General features: G+C 37.6%; 2 protein-coding genes across 3 annotated transcripts; both read left to right on the top strand.

Moving 5' to 3' along the window:
* Positions 1–230: 230 nt before the first annotated feature.
* atxn7l2a (ataxin 7-like 2a) lies at positions 231–10913 on the top strand. 2 transcript variants are annotated; one of them, XM_077203985.1, is made up of 11 exons: positions 231–385; positions 887–1043; positions 1160–1228; positions 1923–2247; positions 3071–3309; positions 4728–4810; positions 5768–5979; positions 6157–6331; positions 7131–7252; positions 8181–9024; positions 10597–10913. In XM_077203985.1, exons 2-11 carry the CDS (start codon positions 1001–1003, stop codon positions 10612–10614), a joined length of 2130 nt encoding a protein of 709 aa, XP_077060100.1. In that variant the 5' UTR covers positions 231–385; positions 887–1000; the 3' UTR covers positions 10615–10913. The 2 variants fall into 2 exon arrangements, with proteins under 2 accessions (XP_077060100.1, XP_077060099.1); XM_077203984.1 differs by lacking the exon at positions 887–1043 and having other exon boundaries at positions 239–385.
* Positions 10914–12932: 2019 nt separating this feature from the next.
* cyb561d1 (cytochrome b561 family, member D1) lies at positions 12933–18693 on the top strand. Its single transcript, XM_077203908.1, has 3 exons — positions 12933–13337; positions 14347–14384; positions 16127–18693. The coding sequence occupies exons 1-3, from the start codon at positions 13163–13165 to the stop codon at positions 16628–16630; spliced, it is 717 nt and encodes a 238-aa protein (XP_077060023.1). The 5' UTR covers positions 12933–13162; the 3' UTR covers positions 16631–18693.
* The last annotated feature ends 36 nt before the right edge of the window (positions 18694–18729 follow it).

Below are 18729 nucleotides of genomic sequence, written 5' to 3' on the forward strand. Positions count from 1 at the left end.
AACGACACTTAAAAAATATCTATTAAGAGTGAAATATTTCTATTCAGTTTAATGTCAAATGGGTTTGAATCTTCGTACAGTAGAAATAGCGAAAATACGTAAAAACAACAATAAAACAAGCAATAATGTAAAGAAAATTAATAAAAACTAGATGAAAGAAAATTCTACATTTCACAGAACAAGTGCGCGCACACGCAGGTTCCCTCTGTGCCCGCGGGAGCGCGCAATGTGACGTCAGCGCCTTGCCGCGCAGTGATGATGGCGGTGCGTGAACGCGCAGTTAAAGTAATGGCTGCTCTGGAACGGCGGGTGCCTTGTCTCGATGATTTCGTGGGCCAAAGCTGGAGCGTCTGGACGGAAAGAGCCAACCTGACAGCATCGGAGGGTGAGTGAGCACTTCGTCGCCGGTATTTCTCCGTCAACCACTAATAAGTCTCACGGATGTGCTTTATTTTTCGTGGAAAAGGCACGGCATCCCAAACCATGTTACCCAAACAAAGAACCTGCCGGGTCCTAGTGCCGGCCGGGTTACGCGCTTGCGCTCTCTCTCTGATCAGTGTCGTCATAATAGAACGTGTTCCGTGTTCGTTTTGTCTGGAAATTCAAATGTAACAAACGCAATCAGTTTGAAACCACAAATCTCCTTTTGTCAACGGGCACATTATCAAATCAGTTTATAGTGCCGGGTTCATTTGAAGGTAGTTTTTATTTTGGCCCCACCCACAGAAGAGCTTGTGCTTCACAGATGACCAGTTCATGGCATAGATTGCATTTCACATTGAAAATCTTGGGGAATAAAACCTAAACTATTGGCTTGATCCCATATTATTACTCCTATTAAACACCATAGTATGCGTAATTCAATACATGTCCCTTTTTCTCACAGTTTTGACTCCATTTAGTGCATTCAAGACTGTAACCATCTATTCTGGACCAAATATAGTCCACCTTAGAAGAACCCATCATAGATCTGAATATTGGAGGGGACACATCCTTCTCAATGTTTACCATGTTTCCGGCCTTTTGGATTGTTGGATTTGAAGGTTGGATGTATATAAGAGCCCCATATGTGTTGGTAAAGCATTGATGGATAATACTTCAAAAAAGGACATGTTTTTTATGTACCTTTCTCTACACTTCCTCCAATCACTTTTCTCAGGGTCCGATGGAGATGAATACAGCAAGAATGGCAAAAAAACGACGGAAACCATGACGCTGAGGAAAGAGGGTAGGCGTTATATACTTTACTTTGATTTCATCGGGAGACCCCTGTATTATCATGAAATGAACCCATTTAGTGATGGACTGATATATTAGCTGTTTGAACGGTGCAATTTGCCTAAATTCAACCTATCAGCATTATATAATCCATCAACCACCCTTCTCTTGAAATTTTGGCGCAAACAATTGAAATTCCAACGTTGGTTGACCTGTAAACCCATTCTAACATACTGTAATTTCATCCTTGTAGTAAAAACCCCTTATAATTAAAATGTTTCTAATAAAGACCATTGGAGTTTTCCAATTATGATGAAAGTAGTGGTCAACCTAAAAATATTTGTTTTCTTTAAAACGATACCAGTGTGGTAGCTATGTCAATATGCACAACATTCGGCAGGTGAGACTCTAAAAATTGCTGGAATAATTTTTTGGTCAACAATTAAGAAAATTACTGACAGCCTAGTTGATGAATATATATTTATTAAGATAATCAAAAATGTTGTTTATTTTAAACAAATAGTTTAAACACAATTTCATATTTTTGTGATGATGTGAAATGTTGTTCAATTTAACCTTAAGATTGTCAAATATCGGACGGTCACTAGATGCCTAGCATGTTTGGTTAACTTGAGTCGAGTTTTCTGTAGTATGAGTTTTCGATCATAGCTAATTTCTCCCTATTGTTTTGTATGTTTCTGCAGATATGTCCATCTTCGGTCATTATCCTGGGCACGATGACTTCTTCCTGGTGGTGTGTGGCCACTGCAGTCAGGTGGTGAAGCCTCAGGCATTCGAAAAGCATTGCGAGAGGAGACATGGCCCTCTGGGTAAGCTCTATGCACACCTCCGCTCCACCCCACCTCCACCTCAGCAGCAAAGACCTCGCCACGGACACACCCCTCCCTCCCACGGAACCTCCTCTTGGAGTGGCAGGAACCAGAATGTCGGGCCCCCGCGGGCATCTCCACAATCTCCCTCTACTCCGCCTCAATTCAGACACTCAAAACCTCCGAAAGATGGAGTTTGGTAAGATTAACGAAAATCTGATCTTCTTATTTTGTGTTTAAGGGATAGTTCGCCCAAAAATGTAATGGTCATTATGTATGTCGTTTCAAACATGTAAGACTTTTGTTCATTGAAATCTGATCATGTCTGTCTGTCTTTTGAAAGTCTATTCCTCCAAAACTCTGATGTTCAAAACATTTATAAAGAGATCGTAAACATTTTTTACGTTTAATCCAAGTTTTTTTGAAGTGACACGTCGACAGGATCACTTTATATGATGAACAGTTTTAATTTGGGCTTATATTCACGCAGAAATATTGATCAGCAGACATAAACAGAAGTTCAACCATACTTGCTTGACGAGCAAGAAAAAAACTCATTGGTTCTCGCGGAAGCTCAAATGTGCTGGAGTGACACGTGAGAATGAATCTCATTGGTTCTTGCTCGTCAAGTGAGCATGCTTGAGCTTCCGTTTACCAAATTTGAATGCAATATGTATGTTTGCTGATCAATGTTTATTGCTGAATAAAAGCCTAAATTAAATCTGTTCCTCATACAAACAGTAGACCTCCTCCAGTAGTTCCTCTTTAGTAGATTTGGATTAAACTGCTAGATTCATATTGATTTATTTCACGTTCTCGTTTTGATGCGTCAGAGTTTTGGGTGAATAGACTTTCATTGGTGAAACAGAAATCTTTATGTTTCAAAGTTGAGTGAAAGTTGAGTTTTTCATGTTTGGGTCAATCTCTCTTTAAAAGAGTGTCTGAAGTGTAAGAATCTGATCATTTATGGTTATTGGCAACATAGACAGCCTGTATAATTCATATGACTATCCTTTCCCCAGGCACTCGCCTTCAAACTTGAGTCATTCAGAATCAGCTGTTTTTAAGCAGCCGCCTCCCATCGAATCCACGCGGAGTTCCCCTCCTCCTACTCTCAGAGACCCCCCGTGGCCACATGGAGGCCCATCGCCCAATCGGCCTTCCTCAACTGAGAGGCCTCAATCCCAGAGAGGCGAGGCTGCCTCGACCCCTGTCGGCTCCGGACACCTCCGTGGGTCGAGAACGTACAAGATGGTCTCCAGTAAGTCCTGAATGGAATTAGACTGATATATTGTAAACCTTATGTAGCTCCGCCCCTTTTCAGCGCTGTGCTCGTTGTTCTGTCTTCCGGTTTATATTTCCACAGCATGAAGGTAAGGTCTTACGGATTTATGAATGAACTGCTCATTTTAAAATCTTCTCAGTCGACTGACATTTATGGGATCCGCTTCGAACATTAAAAATCTCATGATAACTTTCGTTAACTTTACAATAAGTAAATCCACTTCACCAGCTAATTACTCTTCGACAGCGATGCCATAGAAATATACAGAGCTACCGCAAAAAAGGAAGTTCAAACACTAAAGGTTGATGCGCACTTGTTTCTTTGGCACATAAGGTCTTTGTATTTAATAATCATCACTTGGCTGTGTTTGCATCCAAATTTTCACTTTTTTTCCATGTGAATCCTGCTGACTACTTTGGGTGTACAAAGGATGCATGTCTAATTAATGTATTAATGTACGTGTATAATTAGCCCCCAAAGTCATGTGATTAGGCAGTAGCTAGAAGAGTAAATCTAAGCATAAAACCAGGCTTTAGCCACAGAAAGTTCCTTGGATTCTATATATATATATATATATATATATATATATATATATATATATACAAACAAACTCGGATGAAAAACAACACTGTACACCGTGTTATGCATTCAACAAAACCTAGGCCAAAATGGAGAAGTCATGGGTGACAAACTAAGTACAGCCTTACAGCTTCCATAGGAATTAAGAGTGTAAGTAGAAGTCAGGCACTTCTAATCAAATGCCTTCGATTAACTGATCATCAGCAAGTGTGATCAACTCTATAAAAGCAGGAGTTTTGGCAGTTCTGAAATTGGGTCACTGATCCCAAGCACACTAGCAAATGGAGAATGGCTGAAAAAGAAAAGAATTAAGGTGTTGCACTGGCCTAGTCAAAGTCCAGACTGGAAATGAAATGCTTTGACAGGACCTTGAGAGAGCTGTGCATAAAGAAATGCTTCACAAACCTCAATAAACTGAAGCAACGTAAAGAAGAGCGGGCCAAAACTCCTCCACGATGTGTGAGAGATGGTCATATAGAAAATAATTCAAGTTATCGCTGCTAAAAGTGGTTCTACAAGTAATTAAATCAAAGGATGTACTTGGTCACACATAACATCTCATTTTGGCTTTAGTTTTGTTAAATGAATAATCACAGTGTAATGTGGTGTTTATCTGATGTTGTATTTACCTAATTTTAATACCTGCTAAAGACTAAATAATTTTTTCTAAATTATTCAATTTATAGTATGTGTTATTTTATACTAATATATATATATATATATATATAATGTATGTATATCTACCATCCATGCAATATAGACCACCTTGTCATAAAATCATGAATTTGACCAAAACTTTTTAAAATTTTCTGCAGAAAAAGCATGTGACCCCGACAAGCACTGTGGTGTGTTGGACCCCGAGAGAAAGAAAGTTTGTACTCGACTTCTGACCTGCAATGTGAGTTGACCATCTAACCTTAACCTGTTTTTAGTGTGCAACATTTCTTATTCGTAGTGTTCTTTATTTAGGCAGAAGCAGAATGGTTGCTTTTTAATGTCCTGTTGTAGTAGTGGAAACGTATCTTCCAATCAGAGTGTTGAAGCTCTTCACTGGACACTGGTTTCAGTGTGTAGACAGACAGGAAGTTCAGCTTACGTGACTAACAGGAAATGGGGAAGGGATTACAGGAAAAGCCGCTCTTCATTTGTGTAGCACAGCTTCAGGTTTTTGTTAAATCAACTGAAATTGTCTGTCTGTAAAACTAGTCAGTGCAGCTAAAATACAAATATAACAATTCATGAACCTCTGCTTTCCTTTCATGTCGTTGTATCACGAGAAATTTTTCACAGGAACTTTTGAGTGATGAATGACTAAAGTATTTGGGTGATAAAAGATTATTAATGATTTAATACTCATGAGTTTTGAGATGAGAGATTGTGAAGCTGTCTATAAGAGTAAGAAAAAGCACATTAAACGGCCTAATAAAAAGTGTAGTAAAATCATTGAGGGGGAAAACTGAATCTTGCAAAGTGATGTTGTTGAATATTTGATATCAGGCCCTCAGATACCCAAATTAAGAAACAATGTGTCTTGCTTTACAGCTAAATTATATTTTTCAAAATCTAGGGCATTGTGCTGCACATTATATTAAATGTTTTTTGGCCATACATTTAGAATAACGCATTGTTTGCATTGTGCAGTCATCAGGGTGAATGCTGCTTCTAAATTATTTATTCAAACTACACAATCCCTTAAAGGCTTTCAAGTGCTTAATACTCCACAAAAGCCAAAACCACAATTCCTGTTGAAAGCGATTGCGCTCTCATCAGTTCAAACCAGTTAGCATATGTTTTATGAATGAAAGTGTGTTGCAGGGTTTCAGTCCAAAAAAAACCATCATCATCTTTCCTCCAGATTCATTCCATTCATCAGCGCAGGAAGGTGCAAGGCAGAAGTAAAAACTTTGACCAGCTGGTAGCGGAGCTGAAGATGAGTTCGAAGGCTCGGGATCGTGTATCTCAGGTCCCGGAGAATTCAGCTGCTCCGACTGTAAGCCCAGAACCTCCCAGAGATGCACCTGCACCGCCTCTCTGCCGGAGACCTCTGACCAACAGCCCTGCATTTAGGTTAGAAACATTGATTTAAATCAAAACTCTCTCTAATATATATATATATATAGCTGAACACATAAGCTGTTCTAATGTGAATGCAATCTGTAAGTGAACTGTTAAAGTACATGTTTCGTGAATAGTTACCTGTAGTTTGCTGGAGTCTTTAAAGACATCTGACTGTTTGTGTGGCAGAACACCGACATTGTCTGAAAGCGTGGAGGAGGATAAACCCCATCTGGAGGATGGCAGCACACGACCACACTCTCCTCTCACCCAGGCCAACATCTCAGGTGACGAGAGCGAAGGAGAAGGGAACGATGACCCCACAGACTGGCACTCAACTCCATGGCATCCCAAACCAGCCGCGGTACAAACAAACACTTACACTGAGTCACTGTCATCTAGTATTACTATAATTATGTAATAGCCAGGCATTAAGAGTTATAGACGTAGTTAAGGTATGCATCACTATTATAATTGTTGATAATTAGGCTTCGAGATTTGAATAAACCCTTAGTAACTGCATAGCAATGCCCTGGCAACCAACCGCAGAGTATCCTAGTATTGTGACTGTTTTTTTATGAGCACAAAAATTTTGCCGCTTACTTTTCATTAGTAAGACATTGGGTCTCATTTTACTTAGCATGCATACGCACAATTTTGTGTGTGTAAAGTCTGCGTACAAAACTAGTGTTTCACCAAAAACTTTCATACTCAATTTTGTGATAAAAATTGTGGGAACAACATAAACCACACATACGCTAAAGTACTTTTCCCTGTGCGGCAGGTTATATTCGTGTTATATAAAAGTTATATTTCATCTTAAGACTAATATATATTTAAATTAATTAATAAACAATGCAATTTAATTTTGTCTTAAATATATTTCATCATACTCAGCTTTCACTGATTATAGCTTCAGCTGCGAGGTTTCTCTGAATAACGCAGATATATGCGTATGTACAGCTGGCTAATGAAAGGTCTGCATAAAATGTGTTTATTGTTTATTACATGCTTGTCATTGCTCGAGGATTATTACTGAATTCAACCCATTGTCTGTGGTCTTTAAATACTCTTTATACAGTCTATATATTTGAAAGAAAGATGTTCGAAGTGAAAGAAAAAGTGTTAATCCTTGACTCCCCCCCCCCCCCCCCCCCCCATAGCTTTGTTCATTTGGGAGTCATTCTCTGGGTCACGGTGTCTTCACTTTCGATCGACGATTGCACCATCTACGGTCTGCCATGAGTGTCATGGTGGAGAACCACCTCAGCGCACATCTGTGGAAGTAAGAACTTCCTGATTTATATATGCCCTATCATAACGGTATGATTGTCATAAATGCAAACAGTGTGGTCCATATTAACAAAAGGCTCAAAAGCAGGAACTGCTACCGTGGCAATCTTCAAAATCTCATAAAACACATCATAAGCATGTCAAAGTAATTCACCCTGATATCAAAAGGTAAAAATAAGAAATTATATTATGAATTGTGAACAAAGCTTTTTTACATTTTTTTAATTTTTAAATTGCATTTTTTAAAGCTGATTTCAATAATTGTATTACAGCAATGAGAATCACATTGTGAATGAGTCAAAAAAACAACAACTGATAAGTAAAACACCAGACGATGCAATAATAATAAGGATTTGGGGAAAAGGTGCTTAATTTAACTATACCTTTAAGTCATCATTTACTTTTTTTTTAAATGTCCCGCTCGCGCTCGTCCGTATAATGGTATCATTCTGTCATACTTTTGCATCTTTTTAAAAAAGCTTTATGCTGGTCGCTATTCACTTCCATTTTATGGTCGAGCAGGAGCGGGACATTTTTAAAAACAAATCCTTATGTGGTCTTTAAAAAAGAGAAGGGCATAGATTCATTAAAACTACACCAGGATGAGTAAATAACTTAATTAATTTTAGGGTTAATAATCCCTTTTAATTTTGATGAAAATGCATAATGTAAATTTTGGGTAAAATGTGAGCGGGGCTTGTTCTTGACACTCTCAGATTATGTGCTTTGAGCCTGTTCCATGATCCACTAGCTTCATGGTATTTCTTCAAGGTAGCTCTAAGGTTAATCTCCATTAGTTAAAGCTCTTCAGACCCTAACGAAACAGATTTCTTTCTGACAAAACTGTGTCTTCACTCCCTGTACTGCATGCGAAAGTCAATGTTCTTCTGATTCTCCCCTGATTCCTCTCCTACTCACAGAAAAATACCTCAAGCGTCAGATCCTCATTCCCAGAGTCCCCCAGCCAAGCCCGGAGCTGTTCCTGCCTCTCCTTCCTCCATTTCCCAGCATTCCAAACAGAAAGCAGGAAGTCACAACCCGAATTCTCTCAAGACTTCCTTCTACTCTTCCCACGGACCAGGCAAGGAGCCAAACCCACAGAGTTCATCCACCAGCAAGGCTTTCGGTCAGTCCGAGAACTCGGGGGGTGGACAGTCCACAGCCTCCCCTTCTAAAGTACTCGTTCGAACTCCTACTCAATCGGGCCCCGGTCGGCCCAAGAATCCGGTCGGCCGCCCCAGCAAACATCAGCTGCGTCTCAGGGAAACAGATCGGACGTCCACGACAGACTCCTCTGCACTGCGCAAACGGAAAGCCTCTTTCCAAGAGTCGGATGCCGTCAGCCCGGACAAGAATTGCATGTCCCAGAACAAAGGGCGGCCCCTCATCAGCAAAACGCCACCGTCAGCCTCTCACGGACAAACTAACGGCTCGCTTTCGCCGGGAAGCAAGCCGCGTCCCCAGCTCACGCCCTCGGATCCCCACGCGCCCTCCTCGTGGGCCTTTAAGAGGACTCACCCCCCGGCCCACCATTCGGCGCCGGACGCTGCCCCGCACAGCCGAGGAGTGGACTCAGGACTGCACGGCAGGGTGGCCAGCTTCGATCACAAGGGTTTGGGGAAGAAGCGCAAGAGCAGCGGCTCCTCTCCGCCCTCCAAACCCCACCGGCTGCCCACCTCCCCTCATTCCGGCTTCTACCCCTGGAAAGAAAGCAAAGGGACGGGACTCTCCATAGGAGGGGAAAAGAAACTCAGCACACAAAAGGTGAGCAAACGTTTAGTTTCGTTCGTTTTTAACATCTCTTTCCACTGTAACACTTGAGATATGCTTATAAAGGGCTTTAATGAAATTTACCAATAGATTTGTATAAGTAGGCCCAGATGTAAAGCGTTCGCCCAAAAATGAAAATTGTCATTATTTATTTTATTCATCCTCATGTCGTTCCAAACCCATAAGCCTTTTATCTTCGAAACGCACATCTTTTAAATGAGATCCCTCCATTGACAGCTACGCAACTACTACTTTGACGCTTCAAAAAGTTCATAAGGAAATTGTAAAACTAATCCATATTAATCGAGCGGTTTAGTCCAAATTTCCTGCAGCGACTCGATCAATAAATTGAGTTTTATTCACATATTTATAAATGCACATCAGTTATGATAAACTGAAGCTCGAGCATGTTCGCTTGATGTGCGATAACCAATGAGGTTCATTCTCGTGCTTCACAGCACATTTGAGCTTCTGCAGGAACCAATGAGTTTTGTTCTCACGTGTCAAGCAGGTTCAGCTGAGCTTCTGTTTATGTTCACTGATCAAAGTTTGTGAATAAAAGCCAAAATTCAATTTGTTCATTATATAAAGCGATCGAGTCTCTTCAGAAAATTCATATGGATTAGTTTTACGATGTCTTTATGGATGAATCTCTGTAAACAAACCCTTTAATTTCATTTTTTCTTTTCCTTTTTAAGGTTTATATATGTGTATATATAAATATTTTGTTTTTTTGTTTTTCTTGCATTTTTTTTTCAAAGTAAAATAAAACCTGTAGCTGTACTTAACCCCTTTTTTGCCAAATAAGTTTGTCAGTTAAATACTTTAACCAAGTTTTATGTTTAGTTCTTCCCTCTTATTTAAAAAAAATATTTAATATTTTCCTCATATTTTATGCTTTAATCAAACTTCTTGGGTTAGGGTGCAATTCACTTAATTCCTTTTCCTGTCATGTCATTTCATTTCAAAATCATGTACAAATTCTAAAGTTTTCCCAAATTCCTTATGAATAAATGTGTTGTAATTGTTGAAATCTGTAGATTTCTTTTGCAAGAATGCTTTAAGTGACATTAAAAATGTTTTTCAAATAAATGCTGTTTTTTTTTTTTACTTTCTATTCATCAAAGGAATATTACAAATTTATTATGGTTTCCATAAAAAGCACAACTATTTTTAACATTGATAAGAAATGTTTCTTGAGCATCAAATCAGCATATAAGAATGATTTCTGAAGGATCATGTGACACTGAAGACTGGAGTAATGATACTGAAAATGCACAGGAGTAAATTGTAAGCGTATTATGCAGTTGTGCATGGAGTCAATTGTTTTATTTGAGATAACGAAATGAAACATGCCAGATGTTATTTTTGTACATTTTACACTATTCAAGTATAAAGAGGTTTTTAAATGTTTTTACTGTAATTTTAATTTAATGCAGCCTTGGTGAGTAAAAGAACCTTTAAATTCGACAGTCTTACTTTCATATTGAATGCTGCCTTTATGAGGGGCTTGGGTATACTATGGTTTATCATCATATTAATTGTTTTCTATCGCCTTTTCTGCAGCCAAAATTGCACCACTGAGAGTGCCAGCCTTACAAGCCACTAAAAGAGCGAGCCCTACGAACTCTACCATATAGAACTATGGACGCAGGACTCCGGATGGTTGACTGACTGCTTGAATTGTGTATGTGTGTGTGCGTGCATGTTTAGCTACTATGAATGTCTGTCTGTGTGTGTGTGTGTGTGTGTATGTGGATGTGTATGAGACAAGATGGGGGAGTGAATTTCTCTGTGAATTCAGAAAATACCTCAGAATCTACTGAATAATGCTGCTACTTAAATGTTGTTTATAAAATGGATTAAAATATTCTTTATACTCAGCACTGTCTGTATTTCACTCAATGTTTTGCTTTGAGAGAGAGAGAGAGCGAGAGAGCGAGAGAGCGAGAGAGCGAGAGAGCGAGAGAGCGAGAGAGAGAGAGAGCGAGAGCGAGAGAGAGCGAGAGAGAGATAGAGAGAGATAGAGAGATGTATTTATTTATTTTATAAAGTCTTTTTAACACCACGGAATGAAATGTATTAACCATGTTGCTGTTGTTTTTTTTTACTTCATACATATAAGTTGTTTTGGTTTTTGTTATGGCCGTAAAACTTTATGATAAAAAAATATGATAAAAAATAATGCAAATCCATTGGTCATTGGTGTGGAACCCTGTATTTAAGAGCAGTGTTGGGGGTAACTTATTACAAGTAACTTGAGTTACGTACTCAGATTACTTTTTCAAGTAACTAGTAAAGTAAAGCATTACTTTTTAAATTTACAACAAAATATCTGAGTTACTTTTTCAAATAAGTAACGCTAGTTACTTTTTCACATTTATTGACTAACAGCTCTCCTGTCCCCATGTTGAGAGAAATAAAGTGAGGTGTTGTGTGCATTTGCATTGAACATGCATTTACTCATCTCACTTGCACAAAAACATTCAGTATTCCTCAAAATGAATAAAAACAGTCAAATGCAATCTCAGAATTTTGTGCAAAAGTTTTATAATTAACTGTGTTAAATTACACAAATATACTTTATGTATTTAATCTCACTTTATTAACCAATGTCTTTGCTGCTGACCTACAATGATCAAATTCAACCATACTAATATGCAAAAATGACTTTAGATTAGGTTTAGAAATAAGAGTGTTGAACTTCCTTCTCCTGTATCCTATTGTTATTTAATCAAGAACAGCAGCAGCTGAAAGGTTTGTTTGAGCGGCGCCCTCTACTGTACAGTAGTAAATATGCATTTCCTTCAGCCTTAGGCTTATTCATTTAACTTTTGATGTGAAAGGGCCTTAACAATTGGCAAAAATAGATTGTTTTAGCTGTTATTAAAAAACAGACAAACAAGCCCATGCAGGTGAGAAAAAGTAAGCAAAAGTATTGTAACGCATTACTTTCCATAAAAAGTAACTAAGTAACGTACTTAGTTACTTTTTTGGGGAGTAACGCAATATTGTAATGCATTACTTTTAAAAGTAACTTTCCCCAACACTGTTTAAGAGCAGCACATCTTTTCTGCCAAGTGTACAAAAATTACAGACGGGTCACTGGTTCGCCTTTTAGATGTTTTTCTGCTCTGTTTTTCTCACTTCTAAATGTCTTGCGCATCCATTACTCTGGCAAAATCTTAGCTCTTAAATTTTAAGTAGGTTACAGTTACGTATCATGTTTATTTTGAATATTAAAAAGGATTTGCCGATGTTCCTCGGCTATTGTCCTATGGCGAACACTTGTTCATGAATATTAATATTGTCATGCTCGCGTTGCTCGGTAACCTTCCAATCGCATCCATAGATATGTATACGTAGAAACCACATTCGTTCCAGACACGTCGGCGGGCCCGCCATCTTGCAACTGTCAACGTGTTGTCACTCTCAGTAAGAAACCTCAATGATGCCACAGTATTGCTAAGCTTCTGGTTGTGAAACATCTGAGATTTAAATTCCCGAAGAAATTGAATAATTTTTCAGAGTTGAGAATGTGTTGGTTTGTGTTTTTATATATTAACTCAATATTCAATTTTTTACAATGGCACTTTGGTAATGTTTTTACTTTTACAATGCTAACTTTTTAATGTGTCAGCTGACGCCTTTGTCTTGTTGTATTGTGTTAGTTTAGCAAAATCATCTGATGAAGTCTGTTTCATTTATAGATGTTCTTACATGCGTAACTACCGTTGCATACTTTCGTCAACTTGCTTTAGAAATGTTCATGGACTTTTCCAATATGGCGGAAAGCTTACATGTAACGGCCGCCAATGAGGCATCTATGTACTTTGATCACAACTGCACGGCTCCTGAATATTAAGAGACAATACTTTACCGTAGTACGACGATCCCCATCCAGGAAATGCGTTTTTTAAGTATCACTGTCACACCAACCACTAAACAGGAATAACAGCGTGTCTACCGCAATTATTTTTTTTTAAACGCAGTTGAAATGTTAGTCGTTTTGGTTCTAAAAGCTCCGGATAAATCGAGTTGTGTGTAGCTCAGTGGGAATGACACTTGAGAGACACATTTTCTGTTGTGTAGTTTGGGCTTAAATGTAAGTATTGAGTTGAGTTGCTGAGGAATGCCGCTCGGGACGCGCATGTCGTCGGGTGTGGAGTACAGCGCGGTTGGAGAGGGACTCGGGATGCGGGACTTCTGGCTCTATGTGTGGCTGCGCAGAGTGTCTGTGGTCGCTGCGCACATCATTTCCCTCGGCCTGATCATTATCATTTCCATACTGTCCAGACCAGGAACGAGTGAGTTATTTCGCTTCTTTTGCATATATTTAGAACTGCATAATATTTGATACATATTAGTACACACAGACACAGATGCATACATATGTTGTCAGTCTGTGGCAGTAACGTTACCATAGTTAAATCGATGGTAATATCATAATACTGAAATTCAAGCGGTATTTGAATAGTACTTAAAGGGATAGTTCACCTAAAAATGAAAATTCTGTCATCATGTACTCACCCACAAGTTGTTCCAAACCTGTATGAATTTATTTCTTCTGAAGACAAAATAAGATTTTTGAAGAATTTGGGTAGCCAAACAGTGTATGGGACCCAATTTACTTTTTTTTTTACTATGTAAGTCAATGAGGCCCATCAACTGTTTGGTCACCCATATTCTTAAAAAATATCTTCTTTTGTGTTCAGAAGAATAAAGAAACTCATACAGGTTGTTCATGATACATGTCCAAGAATATGGTGCTGCTAGTACTATGTATGGTACTACTTTATGGTGTTAAAAAGTATTGGCAAAACTTTATTTAAGAAAAAAATATGTAGCACATATTCTTGATTAAAAAGTAATAAACATATAGACCTTTATTTAATTTTAAGTATAAATATAAAAATGAATGAAAGTGCCTGACCATTTCCACAACAAGTACCTTTGTTACCATAGTAGTTTTGTACTGTAAGTGCACTGTTGTATTTTAATGGTATTAGAAATACATTGGAGGGTGAATACAATAATAATTCATACATATTGATATTGTTAGGATGTTTTTTAGAAATTTTACCATGTTTTTAAAGATGTATCATGGTGATTCCATGGTATTTTTCTTTATATATATATACCAAATTGGAGTACCATGTAAATAGCATTTTATATATTAATTTTTTTACATGTACTATGGTAATTCTATGGTAGAAACATGAACTAATGACATTGAGCATTGGTAAGGTTAGGTATTGATAAAATAAAAATCAATATAAAGTGTTTCTAAATATCATTCTGTGTTGATATTTTCAGGTCTCTTCTCTTGGCATCCCGTCTGCATGTCACTTGGGGTACGTTTTTATGTATTCAATTACACAAGATATTATACAATTCATTATGTTTTTAGTCATTGGTTGATTTCTTTTTTTTATAGTCACTCCTGCAGTTTTTAATAATGCAGTGTTTCATTGACTTTCAGCCTCTCAGGGAATGAATAAAATATGTCTTTGGTTAATAATAAATAGAGTGGTGAAACACAAAGACAATGGAATTAGCCTCAGCTGCTTTACCATGAGAGTCTGATTACACTGACCTTGATGACAAACACAACACATTCACTTCTAATAACAGAGGTCATTCTCAGAATCTGACTCATGTACAATACAGTAATAGTCTGATTTTTTTCTCTATACAGTGAGTAAGCCATCATATACACTACCGTTCACTCAGCACACTTTTTACCCTATCATATACTTTAGTTATCGTTAGGGCTGTCACTTTTGTGAAAAAATCCTGTTCGATTTTTGAGACATATGTGTTCATTGAATCGATTGTAAAATCGATTTTTCCATGTCTAAAGACGTTTCCATTTTCAACACCAAATATTGGCAAATCCACGGACAACTAACAGGCATTAGGACGAACGTAAAGAGGGCGCTTGAGACGCGCACAAGTCTTATAAATATTTCTGATGATTTATTGGCGTGAAGTTTTTTGCACAATGACAAACAGGAGTGCAACATTCAAGGATTGAAATTAACACCCGCCAAATTCGGATAAAAATGAACTTTGGCGGGTTACGCTGTCATATCACGAGTCAATTTGGCGTGTTTCTATGTTTACTCACTTTGCTGGGGAAGTTCGTGTGAGCCAAATCTGCGTGGATTTAGCGCAAATACGCAACTCGTGAGTCCTCATGATATATTAAATACAGCGTATTGCGCAGAATCTGCGCATTTCTGGCTTGCTTGAACACACACGTCACTAAGCAACAAATAACGGCGCGCTTGTTCACTTGCACTGAGGTAATAGCAAATATTAAAAAGCATTTGGTTAACAGGACAGACATTGTTATTTTCCAACATCCTACATGTTCTGTGTACTGTATTAATCTGTCTACCTAAAACACATTTTTGGTTAAAAAAAAGCCAGTTAAACTCGATTCCCTATTTTCGTTTTCGAAACTTGTGTTGGTTGGTCCGATCGATTGTGCAATCGATTTTCGAACGTAAAGTGACAGCCCTAGTTATCGTCATGAATTGGGTATCAATCGAAAGCTTAAACACTCAAAATTCATCCTGTGAAAATTGTTTTGAACTTTGTTGCGGAAAAATTATTTGTCAAATAAACCCTGTTCTTTCTATTCATTAAAGCATCCTGAAAAAACATAATACAATTTCTACAAAACTATATTAAGCAGCACAACTGTTATCAACATTGATAATAATAAGAAATGTTTCTTGAGCAGCACATCAGAATATTAGAATGATTTCTGAAGGATCATGTGACACTGAAGACTGGAGTAATGATGCTGAAAATTCAGCTTTGATCACAGGAATAAATTACATTTTACCATACATTCACATAGAAAACAGTTATTTTAAATAAAAATAATATTTTACATTATTACTGTTTTGACTGTATTTTTGATCAAACAAATACAGCCTTGGGGAGCATAAGAGACTTCTGTCAAAAACATTTAAAAACTTTTGAGTGATATTGTATAATAAAACTTTCTCCAAAAAAGCAGGACACTTTGTGTTTTACTTGATATGTCCCCTTTAAACATGTCCTGTTTTCTCTCCTGTCTTAGTTTTGCCTGTGTATGACTGAAGGGATCCTGCTTTTCTCCGCTGAGGGAAACCCGTTCTGCTTCAAATCCCGTAAGTGGAAGGTCCGTCTGCACTGGTTCTTTCAGGCCCTGCTGCTGGTGTGTGGCGCTACAGGATTCGGCTTTATGGTGGCCAGTAAGAACATAAAGGAGCATTCGCACTTCACCTCCTGGCACAGCCTGCTGGGAGTCACTACGATGGCTGCTACTGTCCTGCAGGCCATGTGTGGCGTCTTTCTCCTGTTCCCCAAACTCATCAGCACTTACTCATTTCCCCGGTGGAGACTGTATCATGCCACCTGTGGTCTGGTGGCCTACCTGCTGGCCACCGTCACCGTCATGTCAGCCATGTTTACAGACTGGTTTCAGGCCTCGGTGACAGGCCCAATCTGGTATATCTTCCTACTCCTCCCACTGTTTCCCACCTTAGTGGTGATGAACCAAATCACTAGTGCCTTCCTGCCCAAAAAGAAGATTACTAGTTGAAAACTAAAGCCTCAAATTAGAGCCTCATTTAGCCGTATATATATATAACAAGCAGTTGATATAGAGCCTGGAGTCATATTAACAGCAGAGAAAAGGCTGTTTAATTCTACATAAGGAAAACTATGTGTGTGTGTGTGTGTGTGTAGGAAAATTATGTTCATCCAAACCAGTAGGTGGCACTATAAAGTCCAAAACCTCTGTTGTATTAAATAAGTAAAGGGCGCGAAAAGTACAAATAGCATTTTTGTGTCCTTGAAGAGCACTTTTGGTGAGAGGGGTGATCATAGGGTCATTCCCACGAAAGTGAGCAATTAAAGTTAGTTAGCGAACTGTAGTTATTTTAATGAAAGAAATTTGCTGTTTATAATTACGCGATCCTGCGTGTAAATGCAAATTTGCTCTTGTAAACCCAAGGACTATGCACTGAAAATATAGTTGCATATTTTTAATATTTACATAATGTTTGTTAAAATATAAAAAGAATGTTTTACCTTTATAATGAGTATGTACTGATGCACACTTTCTAATGGTATGCTGACTACTGATATTTTGTTCTTAAGGACATGCTTGAATATTGTATATGAGTAATTCTATAATTTGATTTTTTTGTAACAATACAATGTTTTTTTTACTATGCACTGCTGAATAATGAGCCTTGTGGCACTCTGGGAAAATGAACAAAATGGAATTGCATTGCAAAAATATGCTTATTGTATACAGTAAACTTGTAAATGTTATAGATATATGTGACCCTGGATCACAAAACCAGCCACAAGTAGCACGGGTATATTTGTGGCAATAGCCAACAATATATTGTATGCTTTTATGCCAAAAATTATTAGGATATTAAGTAAAGATCATGTTCCATCAATATATTTTGTACATTTTCTACCATAAATATAAAACAATTATTTTTGTGAGTGAATGCAGCACAATCGCAGACATAAATGGACAACTTTACAGGTGATTTTCTCAATGTTTGGATTTTTCTGAACCTTCAGATTCGAGTTTTTTTAAATAGTTGTATCTCGGCCAAATATCCTATCATAACAAACCATATATCAATGGAAATCCTATTTATACAGTTTTCAGATGATGTATAGATCTCAATTTAAAAACAAAAAGACCCATGTGACTGGTTTTGTGGTCCAGGGTCACATATTATTGTCGTGTTTGTCCTATATTTTTAACCCCATCCTTGTGAGTTTTACATTATTTTAGAGAGCTGTAGTTCAGTGTGTTCATGTTGCAGGAGCATTTAATTGTGTGCCTTCCTTCCTCTTCTTAATTGTCTGTATGACACTTTCCTGAACAACATGACATAAAATGAAGGTTATTTTGATATTTTTTTCTTTGTCTGGACTAGGAATGCAACGAGAAAAGTTTTAATATGTTTTGTGTGTTATTTTAAGAAAACTATGTAAGCTTCAGTCTTAATATACGCCCTAGTATTATCTCCATTCAATATTGACCAAATAACATCGTTAATGAGAATAGCTGATACTGTTATATTGTGCATATTTAGTCTGGAAAAAAAAAATTAGCAAATTAAAATGGGCATCTGATGCGTAGTTCAAAGCTTTATTTGTAAAGTCAGTATCAGTGTATTTCTTTGCATTATGTGGCACATAACTAGAGATTATTTGTTGTCTCTTGTGTTCATATATTCCTGTAATATTTATGTGCATTCTAACAAACACTAGACTAGTATACCTGCAGTGTTATGGACTCAGTTTCATCCAGACTGGTTACTGTATTGATTTGACAGTGCAAGTTTCTGTTGAATGTACTGTTAGGATTTTTTATGAAACTGCACAGTGTGGTCAGGTTATACGATTTTAAACTACGCTCCTATGAATGTAGAAAACAATGACTCAGGGTTGTCTATGAATTACTGGCGTATCAACTACAAATATATATTATATTATAATATGGTATTTTACTCTATACTGTATAAAATGTATTTGAGGGTTGGTGTGAATTTTCTTGTGAACAGTAAATGATTGTTTCTACTTAATATTACTCAGTTTCTGTAAAATAAACATAAGCATCATTTACAAAAAGACTTGTCGCATGTTTTATCTGCTGATGTCATACTT

This window comes from Siphateles boraxobius, unplaced genomic scaffold (assembly GCF_051911475.1).
Source record: "Siphateles boraxobius isolate OS27281-9 unplaced genomic scaffold, OSU_SipBor_1 5, whole genome shotgun sequence".
Taxonomy (NCBI): domain Eukaryota; kingdom Metazoa; phylum Chordata; class Actinopteri; order Cypriniformes; family Leuciscidae; genus Siphateles; species Siphateles boraxobius.

Bases quoted from the DNA above. Each gene is read 5' to 3' on its own strand.
- atxn7l2a (XM_077203984.1), top strand. From the start codon at position 256: ATGATGGCGGTGCGTGAACGCGCAGTTAAAGTAATGGCTGCTCTGGAA. The intron at 1,229-1,922 runs GTAGGCGTTATA...ATGTTTCTGCAG, and splicing joins CATGACGCTGAGGAAAGAGG to ATATGTCCATCTTCGGTCAT. The intron at 4,811-5,767 runs GTGAGTTGACCA...TCTTTCCTCCAG, and splicing joins CTCGACTTCTGACCTGCAAT to ATTCATTCCATTCATCAGCG.
- cyb561d1 (XM_077203908.1), top strand. From the start codon at position 13,163: ATGCCGCTCGGGACGCGCATGTCGTCGGGTGTGGAGTACAGCGCGGTT. The intron at 13,338-14,346 runs GTGAGTTATTTC...TGATATTTTCAG, and splicing joins ACTGTCCAGACCAGGAACGA to GTCTCTTCTCTTGGCATCCC. The intron at 14,385-16,126 runs GTACGTTTTTAT...CTCCTGTCTTAG, and splicing joins CCGTCTGCATGTCACTTGGG to TTTTGCCTGTGTATGACTGA.